This window comes from Microplitis mediator, chromosome 6 (genome assembly GCF_029852145.1).
Source record: "Microplitis mediator isolate UGA2020A chromosome 6, iyMicMedi2.1, whole genome shotgun sequence".
Lineage (NCBI taxonomy): Eukaryota > Metazoa > Arthropoda > Insecta > Hymenoptera > Braconidae > Microplitis > Microplitis mediator.
Genome location: NC_079974.1, coordinates 17,201,978 through 17,228,173, shown reverse-complemented (window position 1 = coordinate 17,228,173; position 26,196 = coordinate 17,201,978). Strand labels below are relative to the sequence as shown.

The 26,196-nt window shown below is 29.5% G+C and overlaps 1 protein-coding gene across 2 annotated transcripts in view; it reads right to left on the bottom strand.

The window, feature by feature from the left end:
* The window catches only part of LOC130670632 (tyrosine-protein kinase Src64B), a 38,559-nt gene that overhangs the window by 5,060 nt on the left and 7,303 nt on the right, over nucleotides 1-26,196 (bottom strand). The window contains exons 2-6 of one of the 2 annotated variants that reach the window (XM_057474068.1): nucleotides 8,708-9,113; nucleotides 5,856-6,047; nucleotides 4,851-5,061; nucleotides 4,507-4,760; nucleotides 2,264-2,974 (exon numbers count right to left, since the gene is read on the bottom strand). In XM_057474068.1, coding sequence (XP_057330051.1) covers nucleotides 2,264-2,974; nucleotides 4,507-4,760; nucleotides 4,851-5,061; nucleotides 5,856-6,047; nucleotides 8,708-8,750 — 1,411 coding nt within the window. In that variant the 5' untranslated portion in view covers nucleotides 8,751-9,113. The remainder of the gene's footprint in view (nucleotides 1-2,263; nucleotides 2,975-4,506; nucleotides 4,761-4,850; nucleotides 5,062-5,855; nucleotides 6,048-8,707; nucleotides 9,114-26,196) is intronic. The other variant, XM_057474069.1, reaches the window with a different exon arrangement.

Below are 26,196 nucleotides of genomic sequence, written 5' to 3'. Positions count from 1 at the left end.
GTATTATTTTTTATAGAATAACTAATTGACTATTAAAATTTAATCCTATTAATTCGAATATTCAAAATTTTGTCTTCTTTTAATATAATTAATGTAAATTGATTATATAATAATTCAAATAATTTATAATTTTATCATTAAGGTATTCACTATATTTATTTTCATCAGTATTAAAAATTTATACGTATTGTATTTTTGATAAATATTCGTCATATATAAAATTTCAAAGTATTTGTCAAAATTTTGTTCTTGTATTCAGTAAAATTAAATAGTATATTCATGGTGGCCACATTTCTGGAAAACCTGGAAATGTCAAGGAATTATAAATATACTGAAGAAGTCAGGAAAATGTCAGAGAATTTCGTTACAAAGCTGGAAAAATTTTAACTTTCTTTCTTTTGACTGAAAAAATCCTCCAAATTTAGTTTTCTGTCAAAACTGTTGAAAAAGTGACGCGGCGCGAATGCGGTTGTAAAACCATCTTGAAAAAAATTAGTAGAAATTGATTCCAAAACCAAAAAAATGAAGGAGTTAAAATTATCAAGGGTGTTAAAAAAAAAAGTCTTAGTAAAAACCAATCATCAGTATCTTCAAGCTAGTAACATCCATATTGACAAGTTAAAAAACCAAAAACATGAAATGTATACATACGTAATGAACTAATAAGTTTCACTATATTTATTATTCGCGTACTTGATTAATACTTTATGAATATTCTATAAAACGTTCTTATTTATCAAATTTATTCTAGTTAATATGAAAAATTTATTTATATTTTATTGTAGAGTAAGTTATATAAAAACATGGATTTCAAATCAAAAATATAAAAATTATTTATTCAATAAATAAAAAAAAAATAAAATGAACATTGACAAATAATAAAAAAATGTTTCATTTAACGACAATGATTAATTATTGATTAAACTGACTTATACCATTTTATTTTAAATTAAATAAATAATTCCAATGATTTAATATTACTACACATAGTCAGGGAATTTTTGAATTGTTTGACTGGAATACCTGGAAAAGTCAGGGAATTTCAATCTCAAAAATCTGTGGCCACCATGATATTGTGTGACAAGGAGTGAAATGATTTCATTTTTGTGTCACACCGTATTTTTTTATGATTACTTGCATTGGAACTTCAAGTTTGAGTATCAGCAGCCAGCCAGAAACAAGTTAATTTAAGAGAGTGAAGTAGGTAATTTTTAAATGAACCGTTTTTATAGATAAAGACCCAAATCATTAAATAAAATATTTCATTCGATGCGTTCAGTTATTATTTATCGAATGAAATGCTTCTCGTTCGTAACTTTCAGTTTATATCTGAGTACGGCTCATTTGAAATTTCCATTTGCTAATGTAAGTGCAACAACGACCGTTTCGTTTGTTCACATGTGTGTGAGAAAGATAATAGATGGCAAGTCCTCTTAAGAAAAATATTGTGATCAATTATTAGCGTAAGCGTAAATTGTAGTTTGCTATTTATGATTAAGCGGAAACAATAAATATCATTTATCATTTACATTAGTTTCTATAAATAGTATATTACACACCGAAGGGGGAAAGTAGGACATTCCAACCCGTGTATGGAATTGCCTACCAGAGCCGAAGGCGAGGATGACAAACACGCGGATTGGGACGTCCTACCTCTGTGGTATCTATACAATTTTTTATCAGATCTGCACCTGAAAGTTTAAATTTTTGACTCTGTTTATGGGAAAAATGGCGCATACGCTAATTTTTATCATTCGTCTTTTCCTAAAAGAAAAGAACGACTTTCTTCCCTCTAATCAGGGCACGAGTTTAAACTTTCGGCGCAGGTATGGTGAAAACTTGATCACAAACTCAGAACCATCACTTAAATAAGTAAAATTAGTGATTCGAAATTACTAATAAACAAATGACAAGTATCAGAGCTGAACTCAAGAGTGAAACTGGCTTTCAGCGGGCAGAAACATTATTTGTTTCATCTCAAGGGACAATACAATTTGTTTCTGCCCGCTGGCTGAAAGCATTCATAATTTACACTCGCTAATATTTATTCGCGACACTGGGCTGAAATTAGCTTCTTCCTACTGGCTGTAGAGACACTGAAACTTAAAGTTTCGATGCTGGTATCATGAAAAGAAATTTCCAGCAGTGGAACAATGATTTTTTTTTATTATTAAAAATAAAGTCTTTTAAATTTGTTGACTGGTTTTTTTTAATCACGATAACAAGTTTCAAGAAAAATAAAAAAAATAAAATAGTTGTTTACCTGGATAAGGAACCTGTCCATAGGTAAAAAGTTCCATAAGCAATATTCCATAAGACCAAACGTCACTTTTAATGCTGAATCTGCCATAAACAATAGCTTCTGGCGCAGTCCACTTAACAGGGAATCTACTACCTTGCTTTGGGCAATACTCGTCATCTTCAATAATCCTTGCAAGGCCAAAATCACATATTTTAGCTTTATTTTTTTCACCAATAAGAACATTGCGAGCAGCAAGATCCCGATGTATAAGTTGTTTGCTTTCTAAATGTTCCATACCCGAAGCGACTTGAGCTGCTATATAAATGAGGTCCTCAAATTGCATATATTTACCGTCACCAGTTCTCAGAAAGTCTAAAAGACTTCCATTACACATGTACTCTTGAACAATATAAATAGGTTCTTCTTTGGAGCATACGGCATACAGTGCGACTAAATGTCTGTGCCTAAATTGTTTCATTATTGCTGCTTCCTGGAGGAATGCTTCTGTTGACATGGTACCGGGTCTCAGCGTCTTTACGGCAACTTCAATCTTGTTGCGCCACTTGCCATAATAAACCTCACCGAAATTACCATGTCCCAGCTTACGTATCAGCTGTATCTCGCTACGATTTATCTCCCATTTGTCACGTAACTCTGGTCCAAGGTCCCACATGTCGGGCTGTGGTTTTGGACACGGTTTCGACAGTACGTGACATAGGCCAAGTGCATTTTCTGTAATTTTATTTACACATTATAAATTATATGAGATCTAAGCTGTGTAATTTTAAAATCAATGTCTCCAAAAATATCAATTATTTTATTTTTTATAAATTATTAAGAAAATAAGGAAAATTTTGTTCCCGCCATATCTATATGATAGAATTAGTTAATGTTATTGAAATTGGTATCATTAGATAGTTCTTGACTTGAATTTGTGCTTTTTCATAGTTTAAACTCTTTTTAATTTCCAGGTATTGAGATAAATAGATTTATCTACATCAATCGAATTACATTTAAATTACGCGGGAAAAAAGACGATCGTATTTATGTTCTTTAAATAAATTAATACTTTTATTATTCTGTCACTAAATATGACTGAATGTCACTGAATATATAAATATATTATTTATATCGCGTTACTTATTCCAAAATGACAGATTTTTATACTCCCTTTTGGTTTTAGGAAGCTTCTCAATGCCAAAAAAGTGTGCATAGAAAATTTTTACTTACCCCAAGAAATTTTTTGCATTGTGAATTGAAAACAAAAATTTATTTAGAACTAGAAAAAAATTACTTGGTGCAGGGAATTATTTCTTGACCAAAAAAATCTTTTCTGGCTCCAAGACAATTTTTGTATTTAATTGATAATGCATACAATTTCTTAGTGCAAATTAAAATTTTTTGCGACAAGAAAACCTTTTTTTTCTGCGTATTTTATAAATTTAGTGGTGATATTTGGGCAGTTACGTAGTGACTGCAGGTTGCTTGTAAATTATTATTATATATTTGTTGAGTACCATCACATCTCTGTATGATTTAATAAAAACGATACTTAATTTCCTGAAACTAGTTTTTAAAACCGGGTAATTTCAACGTGCAGTAGGTTTCAAATCCAAACGTGTAATGGATACAAGAATTAAAATATTTATCTTAAAATCTAATCAATTAAATTAAAACCTGAATCAGCTTTTTTCAGCTGCTGCGATCAAAAATAGTGGATGAAAAATTATCAATACTAGTGACTTCAGCCATGAATTTTATTGCTGGTTCATAAATTATTAATTTTTCACGATTTTTCAAGCAGTTTGAAAAATTTTTGAGCCTAGTACGTGTTATATTTATTCTAAGTAATTGATTTTATGCTGATTCCGTAATCTTTTTGTTGATAGCATTGGACTTGTTCTTGTTTTTTTTTTTTTTTTCGTTTGCTTACACGAGATACTTTATTCTACATAGGTAATGAGATAGAATACAAATGTTTTATAAATCTTATTTAATCAATTAAGTTAGTGACAAATACTTGAAAATAAGGGTAAAAGAACATGTGTGACCCGATGAGGATTATCAACTTAATTTGTGATCGAATAAGATTACCTGTGTAACTAACACGTCCCACAAAAAAAAAAATTATTATTTTATTTTATATAAAGTCGTTTTAAAAATTTCAATTGCAAAACAGAACATGAAAATCTTATCATCAGTATTAAATAATTAAAAAAATGATTATTAATTACAAATAAAAAATATTTAAATGAAATACTTACTGCTGTAGGCCATAACAAGAGCCGGTAGTGTTGGGAAGGTTTGATTGGTGGCAATAAAGAAGCCACCATTGTCCAGAGGTTTAATCTTGTAATGTTTGACATGATGACCCCGTCCTTCTTCCCAGTCTTTAACACTGAGACTGTATCCGCGTGGATTATGTTCACTCGGTCTTACCAAAAAGGTTCCCCTTGGATTTTCATCCACCAAGAGTAATTTACCAGCCTCTTTTCTCGACACATTCTCGAAAAACCAGCTGCAATATCAACAATACTTAGTACACTTAAAAGAAAAAAGTCTTAAAGTCGATATAAAAACGAGAGTGGATGAAAAAAGCTGAACTTACTCTTCACTCTCGACTGAACGTTCAACTGCTACAAAGTTCCAAGGTATAAGTCCCTCTTGAAGGGTTCTCAAATGTAATACTCGCCACCAGTCGGGTTCAGAGTCGTCTAGAACTTCCATCTGATCGCCTTTCACAAAACTCACGTCTGTACTCTCTCTTGCAGTGTAGTTATAAAGTGCTACCACTATTTTATTCGTTCTCTGTGAATGAGCTACTCGAAAACAAACGAAAAAAAAAAAGAAAAAATATTAAAATTTTTTACTCTACTTCTGGCAATTAAGTTCAAAAAGTTGTGTAACAAGAAACAAACATTTTCACTTGGAGAATTTTATTATTTTTTCTCTAAAAAATATTTAACGTGACTTGATTTAATTTTTTTGTAGAAGAAAAAAAACTGTTTTTATGTTTGAAATAAAACTAAAATTTTTCATAGCGATAATTTTAATTAAAGTAATCGATTTTCTTATATTAGAACTTTAATTACATCAGACTTATCTCTATTAAGGTCAAAGGGAACTAGAATTTCCTCTATTTGCGTAGCATTAAAACGTAATGATTTTTTTTACATCACATCTATTTTTACTTTATCATTTTATTTTTTTATTAAAAAAAAAATTATGGAGCTTCGTTAATAAAAAATTAATTACTGATAAATTAAATTTCAAGGGTAAACTACTCGAAAAATATTAAAAGAGTCATGATTAAATATTTTATAAATCCACAAAAAAAAAAAACACTCTACTTATTAAAAATGAAAATACTCGTTACCGTACTCAGCTGATGATAATCTAAAAAGAAAGTAACTACTAACATGACACTAATAAATTAAATTATAATAATAGCGTTAAAAATCGGCTGTTAAAAAATATTAAATGTGAATAAATTTATAAATTAGTTAATAAGTTTGTCGTTATTACTAAATAAGGCATAAATGAATTAGTAATTAAATGAAAATAAATAATAAAATAAAATTAAAAAAAAAAAACATAAACATAAAATACACACATGCAGGTAAAACGACAGGCGAGCTTGTTTTACGAGGTTGATGTGGAATCTGTGTCTTACAAGGTGTCTGCCTAGGCCGGATAATATCAGCGCGAGCTTGAACTCCTCTTTGATTAGGATCTGCTGTGTATCTATCCAAAGAACCTCCATTACTATGCTTCGAAGTTAACGCAGCTTCAGTTTTCTTATACACTAAAAAAAAAAACCAATAATAATAATAATAATAATAATAATTTATTTATTTATAGTTTCAAAATATATATGTTTGTTAAGACATTTATATTTTTTTTTATCGGTACTTATAATTTAAGAATGATTAAGACATATCATAATCCATTGCGAACTGATACACTTCAGGTCCCTTTTGCACATACAACTTGCTATCAAAAAGTCTTTTATTGTAGTAGGTTGTACTTTTTGGAACTCACTTCCATTTGAAATTACGTCATTAGAATCACTAGATTTATTTCGTCAAAGATGCTTTAATTATTTAATCGATTTGGAAGAATCGAATGAACTATAGATAATAATAATTATGAGTATGGAACTGTTAAAAATCTGTTAGACTGATTTGAGTTGAGTCTGGGTTATGGGTTATGAGTTATAAACTATAAATTACAAATTATAAATTTAAGCTTTTTCACTACATGTATTAATTATTTTGTATGTGATCGAAAGAGGTCAAACCTTACGATTGAAAATAAATAAATAAATAATATCTAATCTAATGTGATGAAAATTATTTATTACTAATGACTAATGAGTATGAATTTAACTGACAAGAGGGAATTTTTTAAATTTTAGAATCAATAAATAAAATTTGAGTAGAGTAAAAATTTAAAAATGCGTACTTAGATCAATGAAAAATCCGTACGCGCATTTTTTTAAATTTCATTATTTTAATTCACTTATTTATTTATTTAAAATTCATAAAATGTCTCATGTTTGGTACATTCATACTCATTATTGGAAACAGACCAAATCTACATTAAGGTAAAAGACCTACCGATCAGGGAACTAGTACTCATGTATTTGTATAGATATATTTAGTAAAATTTAGTAAATATAGATATATAAATTTATGAGTGATTGGGTACTGGGTCTCTTACCTAATTTGCTAATTTATATTTTTACAATTTTTCTTAGTTTATATAAAAACATTTAATTTTAATAAGTTGTCAATTATAAATATTTTACTTACAATTTTTGAATCGAAAGGAAAATTATTTTTTTCATAAATTTTTTATATAAATTGAACATCTTTTTTTTAAAAAAAATTGTAATCTGTTGAAATTTAAAATAATTTAAATGTTATATATATAATAGGGTGGTCGTTAAAAATGAAATTTTCTCAGATGTTTTATAAAAAGCTTCTTTTTAGTTAAAAAATGCGTGGGGAATTAGTTTTTTTTTTTTTTGATGACAAGAACACGTGCCTCAGGGCGATCAGAGTTCATTTTTCGATACAATCGCGTTTTCTTTAAATATCTCATGAAATATGCAGATTAAAGGAATAATTATAATAACAATGTTGTAGGAAATTAAATTCTTGACAAAAAAGGTGATACTTATTTTTCTTATAAAATGTGTATTTACGAAGATATTTTAAAAAAACTTTTTTAGATCTTATCAATCGAGCATTTAAAGGATCACGAATGTCAAAAATAACTTTTTTTTTTAAATATAAACAACTTCGTAACTTGTAACATATTAATGCTTGTTATAGTTTTTATATACTCAGAAAAATGTTATTTTCAACATTTGTAATTCTTAAAACGCTCAATTCATCAGATCTAAAAAAGTTTTTTTAACATATCTCCGTAAATACACATTTTATTAAAAAAATGAACATGACCTTTTTTGTCAAGAATTTAATTTCCTACAAAATTGTTCTTATAATTTTTCCTTTAATCTGCATATTTCATGAGATATTTAAAAAAACGCGATTGTATCGAAAAATGAACTTTGATCGTCCTGAGGCACGTGTTCTTTTTATTCAAAAAGAAAAAACCAAATTCCTCACTTGTTTTCACTCAACAGAACACGGAAAAAATAAACTTTAAAAATTAGTGTTTGAAATTATAACTCGGAACCTGGATGTCAATATGGGGAATTTTAACAATCCAAATAATAAATTTTATAATATATTATAAAATTATATTATAAAACACGTATACGTGTCGTCAATTTTCTAAGTATCACTTACGATTTTTAAAGTTCAAATAGTAATTTTTTTTACATAAACAATAAATTTTCATACTTATCCTGTAATTATTCACGTTTTAATAATAAATGAAAAAATTACTATTTAGAATAATAATTTTTACTGATCACTTTATCATTATATTCCTTGTTGTTCTCAATTTATATAGTTTATTTTTTTCCGTGAAGCTTTTTATGAGGCGCCTGAGCAAATTTAATTTTTAACAACCACCCTAATAAACATTTCAGATATTTAATTATTATTAATTATAATTAACTACTTATCATTAAAATTTAATATATTTATATCCACCAAAGACATTAATTTGTAAAACTAAGCAAAAATTGTAAAATATAAAATCCTAAATCGTAGATTTAATCTGATGATGCTGGTGCATGGAACCAGCAAAATATTACTAATAAATAATTTTTATCGAATTAGATCAGATGTACCTTAATTATTCTCAAATAACAACAATCATAACAATAAATATATCAAAAATTATCTCTCAAAATAAACTCGAATTTGTTGTAATTAAAATTATACATAAAATCAATATTAGATTACAAATGTAATTGAAATTGAAATACTAGTCGTTACAAAGAAAAAAGCAAAGAAGAAAACAACAAAGTAAGATTAAATCACTAACCAATTGGCTGAGGCTCTTGCCTCTTGCTGCAACACTTGCCCATCTTTCTGTTCTTATCTCAACTTCTTTCGTCTCGTTCACTTATTTCTTCTCTCAGTCTCACCTCGCTCTTATTATTATTTTTCTTCTTCTCCAGGTCGATCACCAGCACCACCACTTCTACCTTTCTTCAACCTTAACTACAACTCCCTTTATCCTTTAACGTTTCCCGTTGGATCGATTTCAATTTCCACGTTCTATCTGTCCAGTTGAGAATTATCACCGTGATGTGGACGAGACTCCATCGCGGTTGATAAGTTTTTTTTTCCACAAACTACTGATGAAAAAAAATCGTTATCCACGTTCTTATAGTATCACTGCTGCCTTATTTTCTCTTCCATTGCTTTGAAATTGTCCTCGTATTCTTCTGTAAAAAAAAAAAAATTTTTTTAATTAAATTAACTAACGAACAAACATTAACTCATTAAACCATGAACAATAAATAATCATTTTAAAGTTATAAAAGATGTTAAAAATATTATTTTAAAAATATAATTTATTGGTATACATAAATAAAATACGAGATAATAGACATTATAGTGAATGAAGAGGAAAAAAAAGCCATAACTCGCGTTTAACTTTAGTTTTTTCAGCTCATTTATTGTTATTGTTATTATTATTCCAGTTTATTTTATACTGACGTTCTTTCATTTCATTCAATCCCCTTGTATATTAAACTAGGGAAACTAGTCATGTCTCGTGAGATTTTAAAAAATCTATTTATTAAAAAATAAAAATATGATAATTTATTTTTTTATCCTATATATTTATTTTTCCCCTTTTAACTTATAAATATAGAAAGAAGAGTCTCCAGTCATGTTTTTTAGTCAGCAACTGGATTGGATCGATGGTCCAGCAGCAAATATTTGTTTCTCACAAAGAAAAACCGACATCCTCACTGCAGGCACGTGCGTTCTTCCATGTAAATCCTTTATTTTTATCGCCTTTTTTTTTATTATCATCATTTACGCTTCGAGGACATCAGATACGACATAGGATAGTCAATATATATATATACATATATTGTGTGTGTGAGAATGTGTGTTATGTAGTTGTCCATCCAATGGCTCTTCATTATTTTCAACCCGTATATATCTTCATCGTATACGCCGAGTCTTTTTACGTCTTCCTGTTTTACAACAACACCGGAAGCAGATGAAGAAAAAAATCCAATAATTTTTTCTTAGAAAAAAAAAACGTTTATTTTTAAAATGTTAATCTTCTGGCGTTTAAGATTTTTTTAAAACTTGTTCTAAAAGAGATCTGATTGATCTTGTATGCAAATTACTGATATCGATAATTTTCCACTCAAACTAAAATAGCAAGTTGAAGGTTAAAATGTTTTATATACACGGAAAGAAAATTATGGGAACTTTTGCTACGCATTATGGGAATAGTTCCCATAATGATATAGGAATTGTACTCATACTATTATAGGGATGGTTCCCATAATATATGCGAACTATTCCCATAATATCATAAAAACTTTTTTTTGCAAAATAGTGTAGAAATTTTCTTCATGATCTGGAGAGATTCAAATGAAGCTTCTTCGACGTTAAATTTGTTAAAAAAAAAAAAAAACAATTTTTGTTAAAAATTTTAATGTTTTTCCAAATACGAATTTTTTTTCAATGTTTGAATTTTTGTTTTTATATTTAATAATATTTCGTGTATTGTAGAAGTGATTACCACACTTTTCTTTACATTAATTTTTTCATGATAGTATGGGAACCATTCCCATAAGATTATAGGAATGATTCCCATAATGGTATAGGAACTATTCCAATAGCATGATCTACTATCATAGGAACCATTCCTATAATATTATGGGAATGGTTCCGATAATTTATGGGAATGATTTTGATAAAACATAAGCTTCATTCCTATATATTATAGGAATGATTCTCATAATATTATGGGAATAGTTCGCCTACTATTATAGGAACCATTCCTATAATATTATGGGAATGGTTCCTATAATTTATGGGAATGATTTTTATAAAATAAAGGCTTCATTCCTATATAGTATGGGAACGATTCCCATAAGATTATAGGAACAATTCCTATAAATTGTAAGAACCATTTCTATAATTATAGGAACCATTCCCATAATGTTATGGGTAGCATTCCCATAATTATAGGAACTGCTCCCATAGTTTATGGTCATAACTCCTATGTTGGTATAGGAAAAAATTTAATAGAATTATGGGAACCGTTTCCATAATTTTTTTCCGTGTACAGAATTAAATCTATTATCATCCTCTTGATAAACTAACATGTCTCAAGCAAAAGATTTACTTTTTATTCATTCCATTCTTCAACGCACAGCTCGTGGAAAGTGAATGAAATCTTTAGTTCATATCAGGGAGGAAGGAACAAATAGTAGGAAAATAGAAAAGAGAAAATAAATAAAGAGTAAAGAAAAAAAAAACATTCTGAGGGTGCTGACTTTTCCAGGCGAATTTGTTATACGGCGTCTATACTCTGGCAAAGCCATTGACTCTCCAGGCAAGTTTACGAGCCGATTCTGCATCTAGTGTAGCCAAGAACGTTTTTGTATTTATTTCATCCACCCTCGCTCTAAAATACGCATTTGTTATACACCAGTATCAGAAAGAGAAAAACTTTTTATTAACGTGATTGCCAGAGTATTTTATCTCTGGACAAAGTACACGAGTAAATATATATCTGCATATCTATAAAAATGAATCATTTATTTATTTACATCTAAATAAATATTTATTTATTGATAAATGTTCTATATTTACGATATTAGTATAAAATATTTATATTTTTTTATTCTCTGGTCACAATACGTTAAGAGATGGACATGTCCATGTATTTTAAACCGATCGATACTAATAATGGCTTGACTACAACTACCACATATAGATATGAGTATATATATACATATATATAATAATACAAGATACGCGAAGAGCGTGCGTTATTGTATGTTACGGTATACAGTACAGAACTGTATACTGTACAGAATACTCAATATTCCAATGGCACAGTGAACAGTGAGTAGTAAAATGAAAATAGTGTAGTTTGGTTGTGAATGTCTATAGGGGAAATAAAATGTTTCGATTGCCTGGGTATACTCGAATCAAGGGGTGCACAAGTTTGTTGATTTAGGAGCAAAATGACGTGGGAAAAAAAAGTATATATGATGAGAAAATCATTGAACTACAAATGATGGGAGTTGATGGATTTAAGAGGATTAGAATTTTTTTAACAAATAATAAATAGGGCAGAGGTACCGTTTTTGGTCACTTAGTGCCAGTTTTGGACACTAAAAATTTTAATGAAATAATTTGGAAAACACGCACTGAATTAATCTATTTTTAAAATGTGTTCAAAGATACTTTTATTAGACTATTAAGGGGAACCACTAGTGTGACTGCCTGAAAAAACGATGATTTTTGGGAATTTTTTTAAAGAAAACTACTGCATAGAATGTTTTAATGTTGAAAGGATATATTTATGGATATACATATAATGAATACAAGATGAGATTTTTGGACCAAAACATTCAAAATTCAGCGAGCTATTCACAATCTCCTAACGCTCAAAAAAAAAAAATGTCCCCACTGCTGCAGTCATAGCGACCTTCACAGTCCATGAAATCGAAAAAACCAAAAAGTTCATTAAACTAGAAGGTATTTCCCGTACCATGATCCTCGGGCTAAGAAAAAATTTTAATTTAACAAAATGGCGGAGCTTTTAAAAAAAATTACAAATTTTGCGCGAAAATTTGATGTTTTTTGGCCTGCCAAAATTACCAAATTATTTTTGATTCGATCGGAAAACTGGAGGTTCATGGTACGTAGAAACATATACAAAAGAAACTGCAATTCAAATCAAATCGATCGGATGATTTGTCTTCAAGTTATAGATGCAGCAAGTTTGAAAAATGTATTTTCGAGAATAGACAAGCGGCTATAACTCAAAAAAACTATTCGAGATATCAATAAACTGGTTTTCTGAACTATGAAAAACATAGTTTAATGAAGCCTCCACTATTACCCTCAGTTCAGATAGCTAATGTATAGTTGTAAAATGTACGATGATATCATAGTTGTTTTAACTGTGTTATAGTTCAATGAACAATGACAACAGCGAACGTAACTAAGTAAAAAATGATATCTTACTACAAAAAAATAATGAAGAAAAATCCTTAATTATATTCGTCGACAACTTAAATGATGCTAAATTAATGAAATTATAATCGTACAATTGCTGAAACATTTGTGATTCTGCTGAAGTATAAGTCCTGAGAACTAATATTAAATAGTTACCACAACAAAACAAATGTTTCGTTAAAACTACTACTTTCAAATAGTTTCGGGCACTATGATATAGTTCAAGAAACTAGAAATATTAGTTTAGATGACTATTTTTTCATTTCCAGTCGAAAAATTACAGTTTCTATACTGAACAAGGCCTTTGGGGCAAAAATCTTTAAACATTAAAGCTTAAACTGTAATTTTAGAAATTTGTTATTGTAATAAAATGAATACAATTTTAAGCAGCAAATTTTACAGTTTAATTGGACAATATCGAAGTTTGAAATTGTAATATTTGTTATTCCTGGATAAAAAATGTAACTTTTACAGTTTCAAAGTCGCAGCGCTTTACTACTATAGAAACTGTAATAAATACTCAGATATGAGCAATTTTTTAACTGCTCTTTTTTCCGTTTAGTATGTTATTTTTGAAGGTATAGACTATCGAAATATGAGAAAAAAAAAATGAATTGATTTTTCAAAATTTACACTAGTGGTCCCCCTGAAAGTGGAAATTTTATTTCATACCTTTTCATTGATTAAAACAAAGTATTAAATGTCCAAAAACGGAGCAGTGGCCACAAATGGTACTTCTACTCTAAATATGACTTAATCTTTATGTAATAAAATTTTTATTTTAGAATTTAAAGTATTACTATTTTTACTGTCCTGATCTTGGTGTTAGTTTGAGTCTAAGTCTATGCATCTAAAATATATATATAATTAAATTATGTGTAGCAAAGCGTTGAAAGGGTCTAGGAACTAAGTCTGTAAGCTGGTGAACTATCATACACTAGCTATTAAGCGTATCTGCTGATAAGATCTTTGATATTTTCATTAATATATACATAAGCGAGGGAGAGCCTGAAAACAGTTATATCAGAGGCGAGTTGCAAATTACATTTCCTCAAACTCCCCTTGACAATGTTATGCTCGGCAGCATAGTAACCAGAGTGTGGACTGCAGAGGAACAGAGATGTAGGAAGCGTTGGGTGAAATGAAGAGGTAGTAGGGCTGGGTAGCCAAGGAGGATCAAGAAAAGAGGGGTGGGATCTTCATCTTGGTTGATAGCAACCGAGCCCCAATTTTCTTGACACAAGGGGCTGTATCTCTGATTCAGGTTGAGGGATCGCTTCAGTATTGCTTTCTAGCGCATACCAGTTTAATGCTGTTGTATATATGTATGTATGTATATTGTATAGCAGCTTTGAGATGATATAGCAACTGTATGATGCTAGAGTTATATGTATATCTCTTTCTCGTTGACGGAATTTAACATCCAGAATGTACTTTGGCTCCAAGTAACTGCATCATCTCGACGCTTCGAGGCCGTTGGGTTGTAAAGATAGACTTCCCTCCTGGCATGATATGACCTAAGGGAGGTTGGTTGACTCTGCTTGCATGTCTATTCCAAAATAGAGTCGTTGCTTTTAAAGCCAACATATATATTTATACGATTTGTAGTGTTGGATACAAGTGAGGCTTAGTTAATGAGCCTCGTCATTGAATTTACTTTCTCATGTAGTGTAGATCTTCCATTTAAACTTATTACAGCTATTATTATTATTACCATTATTATGTTTTTTAATAAATCAAAATCTTAACGATGGCGATGATGATGCAGTGTTGATACTCGTTAAAGTCGAAACTTTTAAAGCGTAAATGTCCAAGTGACATTAAGGCAATCTTGATATACTCAATTGTATGAATAATGACATCTTTTTTTAGTATTTATATAGAATTGAGAGTATGCTTGTATTTTATTTAGAGAACTCGAGAAAACTGAGTCATGTACTCTCACTCCTCCACTGCACTGTGAGCAAGAGATGACTCAATGGGTCTGTGGGTCGGCAAGATGTAAAGACGGATGATTTAGGTTTTGTATTATATTATATTATATTATATATTATTATAGGATGTAGATTTGTAACTTATGGTATCGGCTGTTAAACAGCTGACATAAAATATCTACCTTCCTCAAGGGCCATATCCCTTCGTATTATTACTATTCCACAGATCATCATGTCAATAGGGTATATACATCACACATAAAGTATTAAATGAAATTTAACGGTCCTTATTTACGTATATAAATATGATATATGCACCTACAAGTTAAGATTTTATATAAATAATAAAATTATTAGTAACGGGTTCTTAAATTTTTTTCCAGGTCAAATGAGTTATTAATTCGATTCGTCAGCATCACAGGGTAAAATAAGGTCGACGAGGTGCTGCTAGTGGTAGTGCTGGCTGGGTGATGATGGAGGTACTGCTAAAAAGGCTTGACGATCTTAATAGCCAGGGTGGTAATTGAAACTGACGAATTTAATACTGATGGGTAAAATGGCTGTTAGCTTCTTGTCGTATAAAATTCATCGAATACTTCACCCTCAGTATCGATTTTTACAGCCCTGGGTAAGGGATGTTGAGACGACGAAGGGCGCATAATGTCAAAAGAGGTTCCTGGTGTCGTCCCATCTTATACATATTATAAATATATATATACACAAGGGAATATTTGGTTAGATGAGATACCTTGGTTGATGTGTTCCTTCGACAAATAATTGAATTGTTGAATTATTAATCGTCTACCGATCAATTTTATCTATCAATTTTGGTTTATAAATGTATCAATACGTATATTTCGGAGTTTACTGCTCAAAAATTAACCAACACATCATACAGGTTGCTGCAGTTACACTGGTGTGATTAAGTGCCTTAATTCATTATAATTATATGTCTAAATACACATGACTGCTGTTAGACCAATGCAAGCACTGTAACATAAAAAAATAAACCCCGGGTCAAAAATAAAACTTGATTCAGGCTCGCTTTACTTTATTTTTTTTTTGAAGTTTTCAATTTGCCAACGATTTTCCGATGAGATCTCGACTTTTTCGACTTAATTAAAATTTTTGTCTTCTTTGAAAACTTTTTTCATCTTAGTTTGAACTTATTCGTCTTCACTTCGAGCAAGACAATCATGCACTTTACTTTTAACTTGCTGAACCAAGTCTAACAAAATTATTTATTCACCTACTTTTAGACTTGGTCAATTAAGTTAAGAGCAAGCAGTATTTTTTAATGTAAAATGGGTTTTTCATACGTTTCACCTTAGTTTCGACTTTTTTACCTTAAAATTTAAGTCGAATAAGTCTAATCCAAATTAATTTCGACTTGATTTTGACTTTTTCGTTTTAATGGGGACCACTAGTGTGAAATTTTAAAAAATCAATTTTTTTTTTTTGCATATTTCGATAGTCTATAGCTTCAAAAATTCCATACTAAAATTTAAAGTGCATATCTCGAATAGTTTTTTTGAGCTACAGCCATCTGAAGAGCAACCGCTTATCGATTCTCGATAATACATTTTTCAAATTTGCTGCAGTTATAACTTGAAGACAAATCATCCAATCGATTTGATTCTTATTGCAGTTTCTTTTGTATATGTTTCTACGTACCATGAATCTCCAATTTTCCGATCGAATAACAAATGTAATTTTGGCAGGCCAAAAAACATCAAAATTTGAAATTTCTTTAAAAGCTCCGCCGTTTTGTTAAATTTAAATCTTTTTCTAAGTCCGAAGGTCCTCATACGGGAAATACCTTCTCGTTTAATAAACTTTTTGGTTTTTTTAATTTTGTGCACTGTGAAGGTCGCTATAACTGCAGCAGTGGGGGCATTTTTTTTTTAGCGTTAGAAGATTGTGAATAACTCGCTGAACTTTGAATTTTTTGGTCCAAAAATTTCATCTTGTATTCATTATATATCCATAAATATATCCTTGGAACATTAAAAAATTCCATGCAGTAGTTTTCTTTAAAGAAATTCCCAAAAATCATCTTTTTTTAGGAGGTCACACTAGTGGTCCTTAAAATTCAAGTTGAATGTCTAAACCAAGTCAATTTCGACTTGATTTCGACTTTTTCGTCTTAAATCGTGACTAAGTAAGCCAGCTAAGTTTAAACCAAGACGAAAACTCAATGAATTTCATATCTCCGTACAAAAAGTCGAGTTTGTCTTCTAAAAAACGGCTCTAAATTTCGACTTGGTAAATCGAGTTTTATTTTTGACCCGAGACGTTATATTAATGTTTTAAAATTACGTAATCGTTGGTCACGACTTGTGTTGTATTTCCCAGAAACTTTCTCATTTCTTATATATGCCTCATTTTCTTCTTTATTCTTTCTTATCCATATCTATTATATCTCTTGAGTCTCTTTTACTGAAATTATTACAGTACGTCGCATCCTCACTGTACTACTCACACTTATACTTAAAAACTTGATAAGAATAAAAATTTAACTCTTAGCGGTTATCCCGTAGAAGAATAGACATCGTTAAGACTGTATGCCAATGGGTTTGAACTACGCTCAAAGCGACACTTAACCCTCCAGCTAACAGCACGAGCCATTCTACCGTCACGCTCTGTCGACCTGCAATGAGAGACGAGGTGTGACTAAAAGAAAATAAAGATAAGACTTGCTGGAATATTATTTAAATCACTTTAGTTTTTTTTCTTATACTCATTCTTTTATATTTTTAGTTATAACCCGTGGTTATAATAAATTTTTCAATTTTTGAACCTGGATTAAATCCGGAGTGAATGCGGAACGGATGACTGTACATTTATTTGATCCCCTCGGAGTAAAATTCACTTCGAAGGGGAGTTTATTTTGATATTAAAACTCCGAATCGAAGTAAATGCGGATTTAAATAAAATCCAGACCAATCTGAAGTCACTCCGCTGAAAAACTAAACTCTCTATTTACTCCGAATGCTGAGTGATTTTTTCTAAACCTCCTGAACTCTGAATGAAGGAGTGAATTGAAATTTTTAAAAAATCCGTAATCATTCTGAGTTCACTCCGAATTTTTTACAGTGTATTGTTAGTTTTTTTTATTATGATGATTTAAGTAGGAACAGCATCTACGTTATTTGCATTATAAATGTTTAATTTTGTGGACACAAGTTTTAATTTAAAGAAAAGAAAAAAAACGGTAGTGTCATCCTGTCTATTGTCGTGACACTTTAGTTGATTATACCGGAGTATGGTAGGCTAAAACTTTTTTTAAAAGTCTAGATGGTGTGCTGCTGTCAAGGCTAGTAAGGTGATCCTGTAGATAAATTCCATAGCCATAGTCTTCAAACGTAATTACAATTCAAGGGATCAGTTGTGGTGTTTTTTCTTTTTTTTATCTGTAGTCTTTTATTCTCTTCTTCTGATCGTTGTAGAAGCTGACGGTTGTTGATTGCCTTTATATATATATCGCGTTATTAACTATCAGTATGCATAACTTGTAGCTTTATTTCTTTGAGACGATCATAGACTTTAATTTAAGTATTTCCAATATTGTTGTTAATTATTTCGTCGTTTACTACGAAGATGATGATGATGATTATGAGAAATTTGTGCTGATAAGTTTGTACTAAAGACGAATTTATCAAGATTACTTTTTATAAAGATTGAGTTTCATTTTGGTGTTTTAACGGGCGCTTATATAAAAAAATAATTTGTAATTAACATTTATGATGTTAAATTTTTTTGTTTAAAAATAATTGGATTTCTTTTTGGTATAAATATAGATAGTAATCGATCGCTCAAATTTTAAATTTAATCTGGCACTGAAAGTTTTATAATTAGTTACGTATTGTTATATTTTTTTTAATTGACACTTGATGTAAAGCTGATGATTGCACGTCCGTATGGTATTAATTTACGCTATATATAAATTTATGAATACATATACACATACAACATAATTAGATATGTAATATATAATTTAAAGAATGTACAAGTCTTTATTGATTTTTTCTTACAATACAGCTATCGTGAAAAAATTAAAGTTTATTTTAATTATGTTTACATTTTATTAATTATATTGTTCATAATTTATAATGAATCCAATTAAAAAGGTATATTAATATATTTCAGAGAAGCAAATTATTATTATTATTATTATTATTATTATGTTATTACTATTAATATTACCACTGCTTGTTATAAATTTGAACATATTGCTATTTATTTATGTTGATTTATTACAATATTTAAATATGACCATATGTAAATATAATGTATTCTCTAGCTTATTCAACTGGATACAATTTTTTTTATCATGGATAAAAATAATAATAAAAATCTAAAAACCGCCTGACCATACGAGCCAGTTCTAAAACGTCCCTTTGTTTTCGAGCTCTTAAGCTCTAAAATACTATTGTTAATACATTTTTGAACTCTTCAAGCTCGAAAATAGTAATGCTGCACCTTCCATTGCGAAAATTCAAGTAATAAACAATAACAAAAAAAAAAATAAAGTGAATCATTGTTTTTAATATTTTATATCACTAATATTTTTTGAAAAAATGAACTGATTTTGATGTTCAAGGTGACACTTGATGCAGTTTTTTAACTACTAACGTTAAAAAAAACTGTCATCAACTAGTTCAATGATTCGGATTTTATTGGGAAAAAACACTTTTTCGAAATTCTTACGACGACGATTTTTTTTTAATTAATGAACCAATTTTGATAGTTGAGGTGGCATTCGACACTGTTTAAAAAATTTCAGAGCTAATTAGATCTTGTAATCAATCCATCGAGTACACTACAAGTTATCCGAGAAAAATACTCTCTAAACATGAATAAGTGAAAATAAGTGAATATTCACTAATTCCGAGTGCAAACCGAACCACTTTTTGAAATTAGTGTTTCGGTTTGCACTTGGAATTAGTAAATATTCACGTATTTTCACTTCTTCATGTTTAGAGAGTATTTTTGAAAAAATTTTATTTTTGGAATATCTCCGAATATACTGTACTAATTATGTTCAATTTTCACAAATTTTTGGAATCAATAAGCCATCTCAAAAAGCCAAATCGGTTCATTCATTCCAAAGTTACACTCGGACATCGTGCTGAAAATAGTCAAAATAGCTTCCTAAGACCTCAAAACGTCGAAATCTGTTAAAAACTCGTTTATTTTCTAAAATCGGACGGAAACCAATAACCTGTTTTTTTGAAAATTTTCAACTTTCTTAGCGGGAAGTCAATAATAAAAATAATATGTGATAATAGTACAGAGAAAAAAAGAAGTTTTTTGCGGGAAAAATTCGTACTCTTTTCAAGAAATTTTTTGCATTGTGAATAAAAAAAAAAATTTGTTGAGGCAAGAAAAAATTTCTAATTCTTGGAAATGATATTTTTTTTTCAATTCACAATACAAAATATTTTTTGCGCTAAGAAATACTTTTTTCTATGTAGTTATGTTCGTGTAAATTTGCTTAATATTTTTAAAGCTATTATTTGTATATAAACTTACTATTATTAGTAATTGTTGAAAACTAACGCAGAAGTAAGTTATCCAATTAAATGAAATTTGCTATTTAAACTTTTAAATATTTTATACATATTGTTATCTTTAGAACTGTTGACAAAAGTTTAAATTTAAAAGAAATAAAAATAAACGGTAATGTCATCCTGTCTATTGTTCTGACACTTGAGTTGATTACACCGGAATATCGTAGGCTTTAAAACTTTATTTTATAAAAAAAACAGCTAAAGATTCACTTCCACTTTCGTGACCCGTAATTTTGTAATAATAGAGCCTACATTTATCTCTTGAACGTACCCTAAATTGTATAAATAAACATATTAGAATTCAGTTCAATGGTTCGTATATTTCATACGGATACACGGAAAAAATTAACTATAATTTTTTTATATCAAATATAATATTTCCTGTACGATACCGGTCCACTTCCTATTCGGAATCACAAGTTACATCTGCTGATACAAATTTGATATTACTTTTTTCCGCGTTCATGACTAAGACACTTGAAAATGTCATAGATTGAGAGTGACATCGAACGAGTACTTATGAGAAACCTGATACGGTGGTGACATCTTTTGAAAAGTAGTAGAATAGTCTTTCAAAATTTTTTTATGAAATTTGTTTTTTCCACGTAAATTATGAATTTTAATTTCAATCAATTATAAATCTAACACAAAAAAATATGAACAAAATAAACTATTTTTCACCTCGACGGAGGCGGAAAGCGGCAACTTCGTTTTGCACAGCGGGACGAAAGTTGACGGTTTCCGCCCGGAGGTGAGAAAATATACTTTCTTTCAAATTTCATTACACAGAAAAAAAAGATTTCTTGGCGCAAGAAAAATTTTGCATTATGAAATGAAAACAAAAATTTTCTTAAGACTAGAAAAAATTTCGTGGCCCAACAAATTTTTTCTTGGCTCAAGAAAAATTTTCCTTTTCAATTTATAATGCAAAAAATTTCTTAGGGCAAGTAAAAATTTTCTTGGGGCGAGTAATAATTTTTTGCACCACGAAATCCTTTTTTTCTGTATACAATAATCGAGCAAAATATTATAAGTAATAGGGGTCTGTACTTTTTATCTCTATCCCACTCAAATTGACGAATGGTACACGGAGAGAAATTTATGGTAACCGTTCCTAGTACGTTTATGAAATATCATCCCATACCGTTATGGTAATGATTACTTGGAATTATGGGATATAGGCCCATACTTTCTGGGAAAAGTTCCCATAAGTATGGGAATAATTCCCATTATTGTAGTAACAGTTTCCATATCGCATGGTAATAGAATTATGGTAATGATTACCATACTCATAGGAATAGTTCCCATAAGCAAATAGGAACCAATCCTATAACCACATTGTAACGATTCCTAAGTGCATATGGGAATAAATCCTAAATATTATGGTAACCATTACCATAGTTACATAGTAACTATTACCATAATTCCATATAGGAACTATTCCGATACCATATAGGAATTATACCCATAATTATGGGAATGATTACCATAATATATACGGTTGTCGTTCCTATAATCAACATTTGAAAAAAACCGGTTACCATGCATTATGGGAACCATTCCCATAATATATTGTAATTGTTACCATAAATTTCTCTCCGTGTGCCATATTTGAAAAGGAAATGGAAAATTGTTCCACATTTTTTTTTAAACAAATGAAAATGTCTGAAAAATGAAAACGCAGATTACTAGATTATAAAGTAATGCATCAAGCCTCGTTGTTAATTTTGCGTTTAACGGTTTTGTTTGCTCAAAACTTTGACAAATATTATTATGGACCTTTTTTGATTTAAATATTTAAATTATCTGTATTGATTTTAATTGAAATATTTCACTACTTTATTAACTTATTGAAATATAATAAAAAAAAAATCTGAGTACATATTATATATATATGTGTATTTCCGGAGCCAAGGGAGATCGACAAGTGATCGATAAGGCACTGACGATAAGCAAGACCCTCTAGGGTGCTGGGTATTATTTTCCCTCTTGCAATAGACACGACGGCGCCACACGCGGGGGACGATATGTTTTTTTTCTTTTTTTTCCAACCTTTTATACAGTTTAAACAGCAAAAACGTTGTAGAAGAGGTGAGATAGACATATGTACGTATAGATATAAAAAAAAGATAGTACATCTCGCCACTAGCGGGTTTCATTCAACCGTAATAATTTACAAGCTGCTATAGTTGTTCCGGTCAGCGAACCGGTAAAGCTTTGACGACACTGAATTTAAAGTGAACCCAGTAAATTGTTAAAAAGAGAAAAGGGGCTGTGTATATCAGGTGAAAATTAATACTCAAGAAGTAAATAATGGAAAGCTTGTGATACTTTTTATTGTATTCTGATAAATAGTAAATGAGAACTCGAAAATTATGGGATTAAATAGCCGTTGAAGCGTATGTAGAATTTTTTTTCTATGCGAGTAAGTTCAAACATTTTACTAATATTATAAATATATATATTTGTAGAAAAAGAAAATTTATTTGAAATTATTTTACTGGGGCTTTCTTGCTTTATTATTAATTCAATTATTATACAAGTTTACGGGAGTTCAAGTTTTCATTTTCCATCAGAAATGGAGCACTCGCGGGCGTTCTGATGTAAAAGGGCAGTAACCTTTTTTTCCGCGAGTCATAGTTATGACTAGAGCCCTAGAGCTAAACATCGCAAACCATTTATACAGATCTACATATATATATATAAAAAAATACATAATAAACTTTTTGTAAAGTTCTCTGTCAAGACTAGCTCGATATCTTTAAAATTTTATTAGGTTGTACTCAGTACTCGCAGTCAAGAGTAATTTTCTTCGGTGATTTTTCCTCGCTCCCGTTGTTATACTCAACAGGACTTAATTTACTGTCCTACTTATTTTTTATTTTATTTTTTTAAAATGACAAGAAAAAAAATATATATAGAACTCGAGCAAAATAGTTCTATCATCATTGTCCCAGGTTTCAATCGAAGCTAACGTTAATTAAAAGATGTAATTTTTTTTTTTCGCTGGAGAACAAACAAAAATATGAAAAAAAAAAATAAATAAAAATAATCAGACGGAGACAATTGTTTGTCTGTATATAACAAAGCCATTACCTTGTCCCAGTTTCATTGTTCCGTAATATACAGATATATATTATATACATATATATATTTTACCAGAATTAAAAATAGTCCACACTTTTGGTGACATTCTCCTGATTAAGAATTGTATCAAAGAAACCTCTCTTCTTTAGTATATCCTTTTTATCGACGTCAAGTGGCCAACGAACAGAAGAGGTCGAAGGGCACAGAAGTGGGCGAATGATACTTTTATACACTCTCTATCTTCCTTCATCATTTTCTTATATTATTCTTTTTACTATAAGCTTCAATATACTACATACATATATACATACATATACATATGTATATCCATCACTCCATACCACTTGTCAATATGATGGTAGAGCTTTAAAAAATTTTTAAAAGCTCCACTCATCTCATCAGAATGACGTCTCTACTTGTATGAGTGATTTTATAAGTGAACAAATTATTGAGGCTCACATCTTCAACATACATCTACACATATATAGTTAAGTCGTACACATATATAAAATTGTAACCACTCGTCTCGCCTACTTCACATTAAGATAACTTAATTTTAAACTCACTCTTTTAGTACTTGATGATATAAAAAAATTTATTTATCTTATTAATTTTGATATGTGTATCATGTGTGCTGATAAAAAGGAAAATATATGTATGTAAATATAAACATAAATATAAATATTGTTACTAGAGATTTGTCTATCATTTATTGTTTGTAAAATGATCAATTGAATTTGAATCGAGATAAAGGAAAAAATAATAGTGACTGTTGTGTCGCGATAATGTCATTGAGATTGACAAAGCTCAATGATGATAGCGGAGCCGCGGACTTGACACGCTAATGGGGTATTAACGACGTGAACTTTATTTCCGGACTGGTTGTTGTGCGCGGCAACGGCAACTACTTCTGTTCTGTACTCAGTACGTGCTAGTTTCGATCGATGAAAAGAGCACGAGTTGAGTAGCATATACGTACATACATACTCATATGTATATATAATAACACAACCAAGTAGTCTCTCTAACTCTCTCTTGAGGTACCCGAGATGTTGAATAGACCGTACCGCGGTTAGCCGACTCTCACTCAACTTGAGAGAGAAAAAAAATATTTAAAATCCCCACAGGTGAGAGAAATAATTCAAGTCGTCAAATACTTTATTTTTATTTTACTCCTTTTTTAATACCTTATATTGAAACTCTTGATCCTCTTTGGAATGTTTCACGGTTTGCTTTTTTTTTCTATTTATATATTTTAGTATTCAGCTCATTTTATAATTTAACTTTAATGAAAATTAGACATTTTATTTATATCTCTTGGACTCCTGGATTTTATTGATTTTTTTTTTTAATCAATAGATAAGTAAATAAATGAAATAATATATTTTGATCACGTATTCTTTAGGACAGTGTATTGGACATTAACAAATAAAAGTTACACAAGAGTGTCCGTTGAGGCGGTAAAAGTTTTTTTGACCGCCCGAAAAGTTTACTCTTCTGTGTGATAGTCGCTGGATAAAACGAAAGAGGTAGAATAAGAGGAGTGTAACTTAAAAAGAGATGAAAGAAGAATAAAAAATAAGTATTATAACATAAAAGAACAGAGTGAAAATGGTATAAGAAAGACTTATGAAGAAAATGGGCAAAGGACAAACCTTTTGAAACAAAAGTACATTTAAAACTTTTTTTTTCACATTTTAAAAATGCATATATTTACATCATAATTATTATTTTACAAGAGTCTATGTACTTTATTGCCCAATAAAAATTAATTTCAAACAAAACGCTTTAGTTATGTTAAATTCAACAAGTACCGGAACAGATTGCTCAAGATTTCTTTGACCAATTATTTTAAAATTATCTCCTTCACTTATTTAAATATTATGTGTGTACTATTAAACATGTAACGAGTTTAAATAAAATAAAACTTTAAAAAATACAAATATAGAGGAGGACAAAACGGGGTACCCTCAACATTTTATTTTTTAAATGTTTTTTAAACATTTCAAAATCACTTTTGTAAATATGAATCGTTTATTTGAGAAACCCCATAAGTCAAGAAAGCAAAATTTTTCAGGAAACACAAAAAACATTTTTTTGGAAAAACTTGACATTAAAATAACAAATAAATAATTGAATACAATAATGTTAGCGTCTCTGAAAAAGATTCCAACAAGAAAAATTTAATTTTTTAACTGAAACTACTTAAAAAAATTATTTAAAGTTGATTGACTTATGGGGTTCCTCAACCAAACAGAAAAAAAAGTTATAAAATCATTGTTTTTTTAAATGTTTTCACTCAAATCATTTATTACACTGATAAAATGAAGTATAAAACATGTGTTTGAACTCTGAAACTCAGAAATTACAAAAAATTATAATTAATTTAAATATTTTAATTAGTCATATAACAGTCAACAATAAAACAACATTTGAAATTAATATCCAAAAAAGCGCGAATTTTAAATAAAAAAAAAAAAAAAATTATTTCTGTAAAACTAAAACTGCATATGTTTATTTGAGTCATTGACTTATGGGGTTTCTGAATTAAATGAAATTGCTGTCACCCCGTTAATTTTTTTTTAAACGCTGATTTGATGCATATTTTGATTGATTTCTATGGAGAGACATCCAAAGAACCCAAAAATGCAAAAAACCTAATTTTGTAAAAAACATGACTTATGGGATTTCTCAAATAAACGATTCATAAA